The 13,016-nt window shown below is 45.7% G+C and overlaps 1 protein-coding gene across 1 annotated transcript in view; it reads left to right on the top strand.

The window, feature by feature from the left end:
• The window catches only part of LOC142955479 (calcium-dependent secretion activator 1-like), a 228,111-nt gene that overhangs the window by 140,877 nt on the left and 74,218 nt on the right, over positions 1 to 13,016 (top strand). The window contains exons 9-11 of the mRNA XM_076097001.1: positions 2,629 to 2,695; positions 9,127 to 9,235; positions 10,168 to 10,380. Coding sequence (XP_075953116.1) covers positions 2,629 to 2,695; positions 9,127 to 9,235; positions 10,168 to 10,380 — 389 coding nt within the window. The remainder of the gene's footprint in view (positions 1 to 2,628; positions 2,696 to 9,126; positions 9,236 to 10,167; positions 10,381 to 13,016) is intronic.

The raw sequence follows: 13,016 nt of genomic DNA, 5'->3' as shown, positions 1-13,016 counted from the left end.
GGACTACAGCAGCGGAGGGGACATCTGCAGGACTACAGCAGCAGAGGGGACATCTGCAGGACTACAGTAGCAGAGGGGACATCTGCAGGACTACAGTAGCAGAGGGGACAGTGCAGATGAACAAGAGACATAAGTCAGAAGTCAAAACAAAGGAACAAAAGAGAAGGCTCCTTTGTATTGTTCTGAGCTGCATGTCAGTAAAGAGAACTGTCTGAACAGTTGTAAAAAAAATAAACTCAGTATACAAAATGATAATAATGATAATAATAATGTATACAAAAAGGAATGGTAATAGTAACACACTATAACTTCATGTCAGTGAGCTGATCCTAAGAGCAGCGTATGGACTCAATACCACCAACAGCTGGACTGGTGTGGCGCAGTAGACTGTAACGAGTTATTAGGAGAAGTGTGCCAAGTTACAGACTTTATGAGTTTAGTGGTCGGGTCGAGGTGTGGTCCTGCTCCTGTTGGCCCAATCCCAGTGTCCCCCTACAGCCTCAAACCCTAAACCCTCGAGGACTCACTGACGTCACCTGTGAGTGGTTGGGTGTGAGAGACTGTGAGGGCTTGAGATGGTGTAAATATGAACGGGACAGCACTTTGCTGCAACATATCACGTTACCATGACAACGACAATAAATATCATGAAGAATTGTGTGTATTTATTTCATATTATTTACTCCCTGATTGTACATCTTCCAGCCTCTTTCCTCACTAGATGAGGTCATTTTATATCATCTATTTACTTGTTTTTGTCAAAACAGCTTCAATAACTAAATTAAATATTTGATGAATAAATATCTTCTGATTTCATGATTTTTGTTCCATCTTTAACCCTTAATGTCCTCTTTTTTTACGTCTCCATGCGTCCACTGGTTACCCCGTGTTTAACGTCACATTGCAATGAATTGTGGGTAATTCCCTTAGACTAAGTCAGCATACCATGCTGAGTTACGGAAAGGGTTCATAAAGGGCTGAATATGTCTGAGAGAGAGCCTCAAACACTCGATGATGTGACAGTGGGACAGCCCTAAACCCTCACAGAGTTTGCGGGAGCGTGCTTCAAGGTCCGTGAGTCTGTGAGGGGCACATTGGGATTGGGCCTTCAGTTGTGTTGGACAGACTATCCATCACGTGAGTGAGTAGAGTGACTGTAGGCCTGCAGTGGCAGTCTGCACTTGAAAAAAGTGCCAACTCGAGTCATGAGGCAGAGTTCTACACACTGGTGCACACACACACTTCCTGCTTTAAAGCATCGCCCATCTCTCTGTAGCTGAAAGCTGCTTCTCCGCCTCCTCTCCCTCCCTCCCCTCCATATGCTTTCTTTTGGGAGCCTTGGAGGAGGCTGCTGGGCTGCCCTGTAAGATGCCCACACTGGCTCTCTGTAACGTGTTACAGGCCTCACTCTGCACAGCCAACAGGCAGGGGCCTCATGTGTCACCTCCTGGATAACGCTTTATTTAGGGCGACAGGCAGAAGCAGCTCTGGGGGGGACCGGGGGGAAAGGCACACTAAGTCGGGCTCACCAGGGAGACCCACAGCTGGACCGGGAGCAGCAGAGGCAGATCAAACTGGGGTCCTCACCCTCAGATGTTCTTTTACAACAAAAGCCCTCTCCATCACGCTGTCATGTCAGATCTAAAAGAGGACTCTTTCTTACAGAATACACACTTCCATTTAGAGAAGGCAGCGTAGAGAGAGAGCATGCTGACTGACACATTGTGCTGTGTTTCTGAAATAATGAGAGACCGGCACTCTGTATTATGTCTCAAGGGTTTTACTCACATCACGTGGTTAAGATTATAAATTGAAACAAAACACTACAGAAGTGCTTTGTTAGGTTTATTAAAACAACTTCATGGTTTGGCTGAAAATTGAAACAAAACAAAAATGCACCAAAAGTACTATGAACTATGTCGAGGCAACATAAGTACATACACAGAACACAAGCAGCAGTCTCCCCCCCACACCTCTCCTCATGACTTCTGCAGATGTAGTTGAATCTTATTTGTGATTCGTTAAACGCGACTGTAATCCACAACACAAAGCTTTCCCTTCAAACATAACTCACACTCAGGCTGTGTGGGAACGTACATTTTAGGAGACGGAGCTGTCGTTTGATTGTAACTTCATCTGTAGTTAAGAGCCTGCCCTCCAGTTCATGTCTCTGAAGTGTCGGTATCCTAACAGCCCAAAGTCCTCTCTAGATGTCTAACACAGGTGCCACTGATAAAATGAACTATTAACACTCTAGATGTCCTCGTGCCACACTCAGCTAAACAGAACCGTGGCATCGTTAGTGGCATTAGGTACAGTACTGTGACCATCATGTGTACATCTCCTGCTTTGACATGTATCTATCTGAAGAGAGGTCTCTCAGCTAAGACACCAAACAGTGGAGGTAGACCACAACAATGAGGTGAATCACTGATGTGTCTGGTTGCAGTAATGATGTTTAACCAGCAGAGGTCAGTGATGCACCACACAATCACTCTTAGGTCTGACCTGCAGTACAGACACAAGCAAACACGCTTCTACATCAGCTGCATAAAGGCCTCACTTTATTGAGAGAAATCTCTGTAAAACTTGTGTTTTTCTAAATGAGAGTTTCTTTAAACCCGACAGGTACCTCTGGACCATCGGCAAGAACGTGTGGAAGAGATGGAAGAAAAGGTTCTTTGTGCTGGTTCAGGTAAGCACAGCTAACACAGTCCACTTCTCACAACTAAGCACAATGAATGGAACAGTACATGTAGTAGGCTCAGAGCTTTATGGCAGCAACATCTCTAAAGTCTTGGTTGCCACTCAGTCATGAAAGGAAATGTATTTGTACTTCCATGTCAGCAGCACGCCTTAGTGCTCTCAACCTGAGGGCATCACATTTATAAGATCTATATTCTGACATCTGTCTGATGTCATTTAAAGAAAGACGAAGCTTGACTAGTGTGTGCTATCGTGTCCATGCATTCCTTTCATGCTCAAGCTGCCATAAGTCTCCTCCTGTGCCTCTGTCTGTCAGATACAGATATTTATCATTCAATCAATCAATCAGTCAAGTAACAGAAAAGTCATTTGCATCTTTTTTGAAAATGAAATCATGCACTTTCTATTCTCTCTGTGATATATATTGGTAACGTATGTTTGGGTTAGTGACGGCTGGTTTGTAGTATTCATTGTACATGCCACTACTTCATAGAACACAGAATGTTTGTCTTTAACACAAGAGCTCTGCAGATGAATCACTAATAACTAAAACAATCACTAGCTGCAGCCCTCTGAAGACTTAGGTGTAAATGTACACACATACTTATCTTGTAGATCCTAAGTTATTAAAGTGTGGGCCTTCCTGGTGCAGCAGCTCACCCAGCGTGACCAGGTTCATAAAGTCAAAGGGTCTCAGCATTGGATAGTTTACCAGCTGGCTCCTTGAAGTGTGTTTAACTGCCTGTTGCCTTTCTTTAGAGCGCTACACTGGAACTAAATCCACTTTTTACATCTGGATCTATAAAGAGCGCAGAAGGTGCATCAGTAACAGACTGATGAATGTGATCCATTCATATTCAGAACACCTATAATAAAACATCTGGAGGGAAACATTGGAACAAAGACATGTTTCTATTATACTTTGAGAACCACAAGATGAACTATGGACAGAGGTGAGTGCACGGTGAGCTACAGAGCTGGATCACAGGAGAAGAACCCTGATCCGCCTCCGCTCTGCTCTGTGGCTCGAATATCTTCACTGGCCACATGTGTGTGCAGCGGGGAGGAGAGATGCAGCCAAGCTGTCTTCCCTCGGCTGTCAGAGGAGTGATGGAGAGGCCAAGCAGGCTTTTGTCAGGAGACGGGGTGGCAGGGGCGTGGGGGCCGGTAGCGGCCATTTCCTGGTGGCTCTGTATTGGGAGGTGGGCAGCAGGCAGGGGGGGGGGGGCGGTGGGGTGGGGGCGGCCTGTCTCTTGTGCGTTGCAGAGGATATGTCTCAGAGCTACAAGTTGACAGGGGATTGACAAAGTGGAGTGAACACTAGCTGGCCTAACACTCGCAGCTAGAAAAGCCTGAGCGCCGCCAACTTGAAGCCTCCCACTTGCTTCCAGCTAAATATATAGCAAGTGACAAATACTGGTCCATAGACAGCGCACTGTGTGTTTGTGTTGATGTCTGTCTGTGTGTGTGCATGGCTGTTTGTCTCTGTGGGTCTGTTGCTGTTTTACATTACTGTGCAGTGCATTCCCTGTTTCTTTACTGTCTGTTTGTGTTCCAGTCTGGTCATACTGTCTGCTTCTCTTCCCATGTCTGCCTTTAAACCACCACACACTTTCATTTGCTTTTCTTTTGTCTTCTCTTCAGACTTAAGACTTTGATGGGAGTTGATTTGGTTAATTACACATAACATGATGATGTACAGTCCTCCACACCGTTGATTCTACTGCAGATAATGAAGAGTACACATGCACAGACCTACAAGAACATACACAGTAACGTACTGCAGTACTACTCAAGAGTACTTCAAGAAAAACAAACATTTAAGGATCAGCTTTTTGTTTGCTTTTCTGCATCGTAGTTGCATTTGTTTGATGCACATTTTTCTTATACTTATCACTTCTTATATACTCATATTCTCTACATATATTGTCACATTACGTGTATAATTGACATGTTACATAGTCCTTTGTTTTGATCTATTATTTCTTTGTGCTTATCTGTCGGAGCAACTCACTGCAACGTGAATCAGAAGTATTTATGATTCAGATTCTGGTAACTTTATTAAAAACAGAAAACAATTAAACCAGCTAAAAATGCTAAAATGTGTTTGATAATGGTGATGAAAGTGTCGTTAGAAGTTATGAGTGATGCTACTTACACTGATGTACTTCCTGTTGAAATGTGAAAATGAAACACCTCCTACAGTAATGTGTCACAGCTTCTCTTGAGATCATACTCTACAATCATTATTTTACTTTTAAAGATTTTTTTTTCTACAATTAAAAGTGTAAATGTGAGAAGTGCAGCGTGTGTTGCATGCTGGAGGTTTGTTACATGTGTAGTGTTGGAGGAGATGAAGCTCCAACATCTCTACACTGTGATTATTCATCTTCAAATGATGAAGACACTCTTTCACCTTCAATGAAAAGTTTGATATTTTGGAAAATATCAGGTTGGTTTGATATTCACATTCTTACCCAGAGCTAGATGTGTGTCCCTTATTAGAGAGGTGGAGCGCCTTCTCATCACTTTAATCTTTGTTCTAGTGGATTAAACTCTCTGCAAGAAATCAAATGAACATATTTCCCAAAGCTTCAAACTTCATTTACATGATGAGGCTGAGTGCAGTTACTTTATAAAGTCTTCTATTCATCATCGACAGCTGACTCGGACCCTTCAAGGGAACATAGGAGTTCTACATGAATGCCTTTTTTAAAAGGGAGCCAACAATGAATACAAATTAATAAATCATATACGTGCTTATAATAGCTGTGTTTAGATTGCTTAAAATTTGCTTGCTACAAATATAATTTTACATATTTTTTCCAACTTGAATATTTAGTTTAATATATATATTTTTGATTACCTTGAATATGCTTTATTAAAGGGTATGCCTGACCTAAAGTAACTTAAGAATACTTAGCTGTACATAGTGTTAGAAGTGATGTCCTTGTTAGTACAGCAGAGCTTGGACTAAAGTAGGGGTTGAAATCACACACTCCCTCTGTCTCATCACACACTCCCTCTGTCTCATCACACACTCCCTCTGTCTCATCTCACTCCTCCCTCTGTCTCATCTCACACACTCCCTGTCTCATCACACACTCCCTGTCTCATCTCACACTCCCTGTCTCATCTCACACTCCCTCTGTCTCATCTCACTCCTCCCTCTGTCTCATCTCACACACTCCCTGTCTCATCTCACACACTCCCTCTGTCTCATCACACACTCCCTCTGTCTCATCTCACACACTCCCTGTCTCATCTCACACACTCCCTCTGTCTCATCACACACTCCCTGTCTCATCTCACACTCCCTCTGTCTTATCTCACTCCTCCCTCTGTCTCATCTCACTCCTCCCTCTGTCTCATCACACACTCCCTGTCTCATCTCACTCCTCCCTCTGTCTCATCTCACACACTCCCTCTGTCTCATCACACACTCCCTCTGTCTCATCTCACTCCTCCCTCTGTCTGTCTCATCTCACTCCTCCCTCTCTTCACCCATTTCTCTTACTTTACCTCCTCCACATCCTCTGCTTCTCTTCTTTTTCCTCCTTGTTGTTTAACCCTTGCCTGTCCTCTCTTCCTTCCTTATCCTCCACCCTTCCTCTCTGCCCTTAAATCTCCTCCTCCTCCATCAGTTCATAATCAGTGCAGTGGTTGTGGCCTGAGTCGCCCCCCCCCCCCCTCCATAAAGCCTCCAGGCAGATTACAGATGGGCTAAACCTGGCATGTTGATGGTGGAGTTTAATTGCACATATATCCACATCTGTCATTCTATTGACTTCAGCTGAGCTCAGTTCACTTCAGCCCGATTGATTTGTAGTCAATTCAGCTCATTTCCCTCTATTTCAGTTTGAATCATATGAATTCACTTCACTTTAGTCTAACTCAGTTCAATTCAGCTCAGTTCAATTCACTTCATTTCATATTGATTTCATTTGAGTTCAGTTCCCTTCAAGTCACTTTTCAATCAAATTATTATGCTTTTGACTTTGAGGTTTGTTTGTGAACACACATGCCATATCCAACAAATCATCTCCAGTATTCATGCCCATGTGTTTCCTGTAATGATGTGAAGCTAAATGACTGCAGCCATGCCCTTCACTCTCCTCACTCTCCCTCTCCCTACTCTCCTCACTCTCCCTACTCTCCCTACTCTCCTCACTCTCCCTACTCTCCCTCTCCCTACTCTCCTCACTCTCCCTCTCCCTACTCTCCTCACTCTCTCTACTCTCCCTCTCCCTACTCTCCTCACTCTCCCTACTCTCCTCACTCTCCCTCTCCCTACTCTCCTCACTCTCCCTACTCTCCTCACTCTCCCTACTCTCCCTCTCCCTACTCTCCTCACTCTCCCTACTCTCCTCACTCTCCCTACTCTCCCTCTCCCTACTCTCCTCACTCTCCCTACTCTCCCTCTCCCTACTCTCCTCACTCTCCCTACTCTCCTCACTCTCCCTACTCTCCTCACTCTCCCTACTCTCCCTCTCCCTACTCTCCTCACTCTCCCTCTCCCTACTCTCCTCACTCTCCCTCTCCCTACTCTCCTCACTCTCCCTACTCTCCCTCTCCCTACTCTCCTCACTCTCCCTACTCTCCTCACTCTTCCTCTCCCTACTCTCCTCACTCTCCCTCTCCCTACTCTCCTCACCCTCCCTCTCCCTACTCTCCCTACTCTCCTCACTCTCCCTACTCTCCCTCTCCCTACTCTCCTCCCTCTCCCTACTCTCCTCACTCTCCCTCTCCCTACTCTCCTCCCTACTCTCCTCCCTCTCCCTCTCCCTACTCTCCTCACTCTCCCTACTCTCCCTACTCTCCTCACCCTACTCTCCTCACTCTCCCTCTCCCTACTCTCCTCACTCTCCCTACTCTCCTCCCTCTCCCTACTCTCCTCCCTCTCCCTACTCTCCTCACTCTCCCTCTCCCTACTCTCCTCACTCTCCCTCTCCCTACTCTCCTCACTCTCCCTCTCCCTACTCTCCTCACTCTCCCTCTCCCTACTCTCCTCACTCTCCCTCTCCCTACTCTCCTCACTCTCCCTACTCTCCCTCTCCCTACTCTCCTCACTCTCCCTACTCTCCTCACTCTCCCTCTCCCTACTCTCCTCACTCTCCCTACTCTCCCTCTCCCTACTCTCCTCACTCTCCTCCCTCTCCCTACTCTCCCTACTCTCCTCACTCTCCCTACTCTCCTCACTCTCCCTACTCTCCTCACTCTCCCTCTCCCTACTCTCCTCACTCTCCCTACTCTCCTCACTCTCCCTCTCCCTACTCTCCTCACTCTCCTCCCTCTCCCTACTCTCCCTACTCTCCTCACTCTCCCTACTCTCCTCACTCTCCCTCTCCCTACTCTCCTCACTCTCCCTCTCCCTACTCTCCTCCCTCTCCTCACTCTCCTCACTCTCCCTCTCCCTACTCTCCTCACTCTCCCTCTCCCTACTCTCCTCACTCTCCCTACTCTCCTCACTCTCCCTACTCTCCTCACTCTCCCTACTCTCCTCCCTCTCCCTACTCTCCCTTTCTCCATCACCGTCTCTCCCCGTCCCTCTCTCCTCTGCTGACTGATAGCTGAGGGAGAGAGAGGGAGAGGCAGAGAGATGGTGTTTCGGGGTACGGGTGGAGGGGGGGGGGGGTCGGTAGTTTAGACTCTGATTTGCCTTTGCGGTGTCCTGCGGGCCAGGGAGCTGCTGGAGAGTAGGTCCGGTTTCCTCTATCCTTTACTTGGCCTCAGGTCTCATCAGCACTGTTGTGGGGAATCTCATTTGTCACACACACACACACACACACACACACACACACACACACACACACACACACACACACACAGAATGCAGCTGCAGCTAGAGTGAGAGCTGCCACTTGCAGCGGCAGAGGTGGCGACAGCGGCAGATTGGCCAGGCCTGCTGATTTGTGACGACAGGCCAGTATGACTGGCAGCTACAGTAGCAGCAGTCCAGCTACAGCTAGCAACAGTCGCTACACTTCCTGTTACCAACACAGGATGCACTGACAGGTCAAAGCCTTAACCGGGCTCAATACTGGCCTTTTGTTAACAGGACTGAAGGTGATGATCCCTGCTAGCTTCCTGTACAGGTCAGCTATGACTGTATCACTCTACCTTTACTGTGGGCTGCACTAAAGGAAAGCCTTCAGGCTCATTGAAATCAAAAATCCATCCTCTGGAAACTTGAATGCGTTTAACAAATGTGATACATTAACTTGTGGGTTCACATGTCGACCTGGCTTCACCAGGACACACAGAGTGGTTTCCTGGGTGAAAGTCCTGTGTTTGTTTGTAATGCACAGTATTTCCAACCCTCACATGACAGCAGTTTTGAGCAAGCGCTCTCTCGCTCTCTCTCTCTCTCTCAGCTAACTAACCAGCATTCCCTCTTCCCTCCCTCTGTGATTGGTGCAGGTGAGTCAGTACACCTTTGCAATGTGCAGTTACAGAGAGAAGAAGGCCGAGCCGGTTGAGCTCCTCCAGCTGGACGGCTACACGGTGGACTACACTGACCCCCAGCCAGGTAACAGCAGTCACAGAGCTGTGTAGAGCATTCCAACAAGCAACGTTTGGAAAATGTGTTGTTAAAGTTCTTTAGCTGCCTGATTGGATCTCTTCTCAGGTGTTGGTGAGCCTTCAACAGGTGTTATGTCTGCTTCAGCCCACTCATAAACGGAGCAGACTTTATAATGGTAGAGGTTAAGGCGTCTGTGAAAACACTTGTATCATTTCTCCTGTGGCGGTGGAGGAGCTGGAAGTCAGAGAAAACCGCCGTGATGTCGTCAATCTAACCTTATTGAAGTGCGGTAGTAACTCACTAGAATAAGCCGTTCATTTATCATTTACAACATTTAGTTTGTGCACCTATACTGTAGACTCTGTTTTATTCCAGTCAATGTCTCAATGCTTTTTTTTACAAGTCTTTCAACATTCAGTAAAGTACAAACAGTATAAAAGAAAACAGAGCACATCCAAACCTTCAGCCCCCCCACACCCTCACCCAACTCAGGTCATGTACATACAAATAATAAATGGTGAGCTGGTAAATAAATACATCAATACAAATTGCATTTTCAGATTTAGCCAGTTTAGTGAGATGTTGATGGCCTTCTCTTTGATTCTTAAATGTGTGGATCTCGCCGACGTGGCCCGGCTCATATTGAGATGAGATATCATTGAGGTGTGGACAGCATGTGAACGCAATCCAGATCATTTATCAAATAAGGTCTCTGTCATACACCCGAACATAAAGCGATCAGTCAGGTCACCAAGCTGAGTTCCAATCTGTTGCATCCAAACACAAAAGTCGCATTAAAGAGACACGTGAAACTGTGGCCTAACATCCAGTTGGGTACTGCTTGTGACGGTAACTCAGGACTTCCTGTGGCTACAAACAGCAATGTATGATCCTGTTCACACATAAATCATCTTCCTCTTCCTCTGTCCATTCCTCAGGTCTAGACGGCGGCCGGACTTTCTTCAACGCCGTGAAAGAGGGCGACACCGTGATATTCGCCAGCGACGACGAGCAGGACCGGATCCTTTGGGTGCAGGCCATGTACCGAGCCACGGGTCAGTCACACAAGCCAGTTCCTCCCACCCAGGTCCAGAAACTCAACTCAAAGGGGGGCACAGCACCGCAGCTCGACGCACCCATATCTCAGTTCTGTAAGTCTTCAACTCTGTGTCCTTTAGGTCTCGCACCACAACATGCAGTCATCTTTCTCCATGACTTGTTTTTCCCGCTAACTTGATGGTGTAGCATCTCTTTTAGTTGATTAATGGATTAAACTCACTGTAGGAAATGAGATATTCTACTGCAGCCACATTTTATGTTTTCACATGACGATCGTTCCTCTTGTATCTCCTGAAGCCTACTTCTATTATGCTCTTCATTCATATTGTAAAGTATTCATGTTATATCTAAATCCAAACATCAGTTTGCTGATATATATATACAGCAGTGGCGGGCCGTGCATTTTGTACCTGGTCCTTCAGTGCTGCCTTCTACAGTTGAACCACCTCCTAATAACCTCAACATGACACCACAGCTACGGTTATTATTTGTTTACGTTTGAATAATACTAGTGCATTTGGAAAATACAGAAGCTTAAATTGTGGGAAATATAATGTTTTCGGTGGACTTCGCTCAACATTGCAACCCACCACGTAAGAGACACTCTGACCCCGGAAACGAAACATTGTACTCTGGTGAGGCGCGTGTGTTCTGGGAGGCTACGCTAAACTAGCTTAGCAGGAAAACTAACAGCAGCACACAAGCTACAAACTCTCCCCGCAGCGTTTAGCTGTCCCTACTGATTCAAACAGGGCTAAAGCAATCGCCACACAATCCCCATTTCTCCAGACCATAATTCCTGCTTTGTTAAAGAAAACAACACCCCAAACAGAGAATCAAATGTCTGAACCCTAACCCCACGCATGACGGGATGCTTCGTCATTAACGGTCAATGCATACAGTCAAAATCAATGTAATTAACACAATGACAAGAACAAACTCACAAGAACCAGTCACATGTATTTATATGACAACAAAGCAACAAATCAATCCAGCAACACTGCAGCGCTAAAACACGTATTCATCCGCACACTGAAGAGCACGAGCCATTCATATTATTCATAAAAACGACACCATAGACAAATGAACACAGTAGTAACGCTACTGCAGATGTAAAAACACAAAAGCACTTCACTTACCAACGCTGCTGTTCACTTAAAGACAAAGTCCATCCTCCTTTCTTTGATTACAAAGAGTTTAATGACACGGTTGTACAGAACATCTGTGCGGTTCAGTTCCAGCCAGAGGTCCTCCTGTGAACGTGTTCGTTGGAGCATCGTAGCTTGTAAGTGTCCTGCCGCGCTATGGTGTGGTGTTGCTGCCTTGGTTAGCCACCTCAGGTTAGCGTAGCGTAGCTCCAAACACCAAGACGCTCAGTCGCAAATAAAATGCATTCCCAGCCATTAAAATGTGCAACGCTTCTCCGACGCTGTCAGACAGGAATAATGTTCGTAGTTGCTGGACTGAAAGTGGCGCACAAATCCTTTTCCTGGCTGGGTCAGGGCTGCTAGCTGTGGGGTTGGCCGACCCTTTCTTACGATGTCCAGTTTTTCTGGGAATGTCCTTCTTGAGAAATCCGTTTCTCCTCCTTCAGCCATTGAGTGTTAAAAAAACAAAGCTACATCAAGCAAAACGCTAAAAATGTCAATGTCATAACTTCTTACATATCTTTCAACTTGAACTCTTACTACTATTACTAACGTATGCTAGCTGCTTCAGCTTCACAAGGGTGACGCTAGCCCACTGACCAATCACATCGCACGTTAATGCTGACGTACTTGTAGACTACCTCGTTGAACACTATGACAATCAACAATATCGTCCCCATTCACTTAAACTGCACAGGGATGCACTTGTGAGTCTGCAGGCCTCGGGCCTCTGTTCTTACCTAGAGACACAGAGGTGAGATCTGATTGGATGAAAGCTCTACTTAAAACAAGCTGCACTGGAAGCAGAGCAACTGAGGAACACAGTAGCTGTGCAATGAGAACATAAGATAATGGGAAACATATTTTTATAAATTATAATACATGTAGTGTATTTAAGAAAAATGATTAAATTATAAAATAGCTATAACTTTGTGATTCTGTTTAGGCCAGCAGAGAAGGCCTTGCTGGCCCTGACGGCCCACCACTGATAGACAGTATATATTAGCTAGTTGAGGTCCTTCTTTTCATCACTCTCAGATTCTTGTTCTCTCTTCTTGTGCTACTACTGTAGTTGTCCTTACATCATTTTTTACACATCAGCCAACGATGTTCTTAGTTTGTCCTCTTCCTGGTCATGTTCTACCTGTTTTCAAATGTTACTCTCTCTGTGCGCTGCTTCGCTCTTTGTTGTACAACTGCTGTAGCATTAAAGTGTCGGTGGCTTTGCTGTGTGTCTTTATGTTTCTCTGTTTGTTCCTTCTTCATCTTCTTCTTCTAAACCCTGACCCTGCTATCTTCTAGCTGGATTAAAGGGTAAGTGCTTTCCTCCCCTTTCTTTCTCTTCCTTCCTCTTGTTGTCATTTGATGACTTTCTGTTTGTGGTTTCTGTGGGAGGACAGAAACACAAGACATACTAACACTCATGCAGACATGATTTGCTTTGGCTGTGTTTCTGTCTGCCATCTTTACAGCATTCATGTGTCACGGATCAGCTTACAAAGTGCTGCACTTAGGTCAGCGTTAAATCGCTGCAGAGCTATAGCATTTTTAACAATATGGGATGGTCACCTTATCACCAC

The sequence above is a fragment of the Anarhichas minor genome, unplaced genomic scaffold, assembly GCF_050575085.1.
Source record: "Anarhichas minor isolate MPS153535 unplaced genomic scaffold, ASM5057508v1 ptg000023l, whole genome shotgun sequence".
Taxonomy (NCBI): domain Eukaryota; kingdom Metazoa; phylum Chordata; class Actinopteri; order Perciformes; family Anarhichadidae; genus Anarhichas; species Anarhichas minor.
The sequence above is the reverse complement of the archived record's forward strand: the minus strand, read 5'-3'. Positions and strand labels throughout refer to the sequence as shown.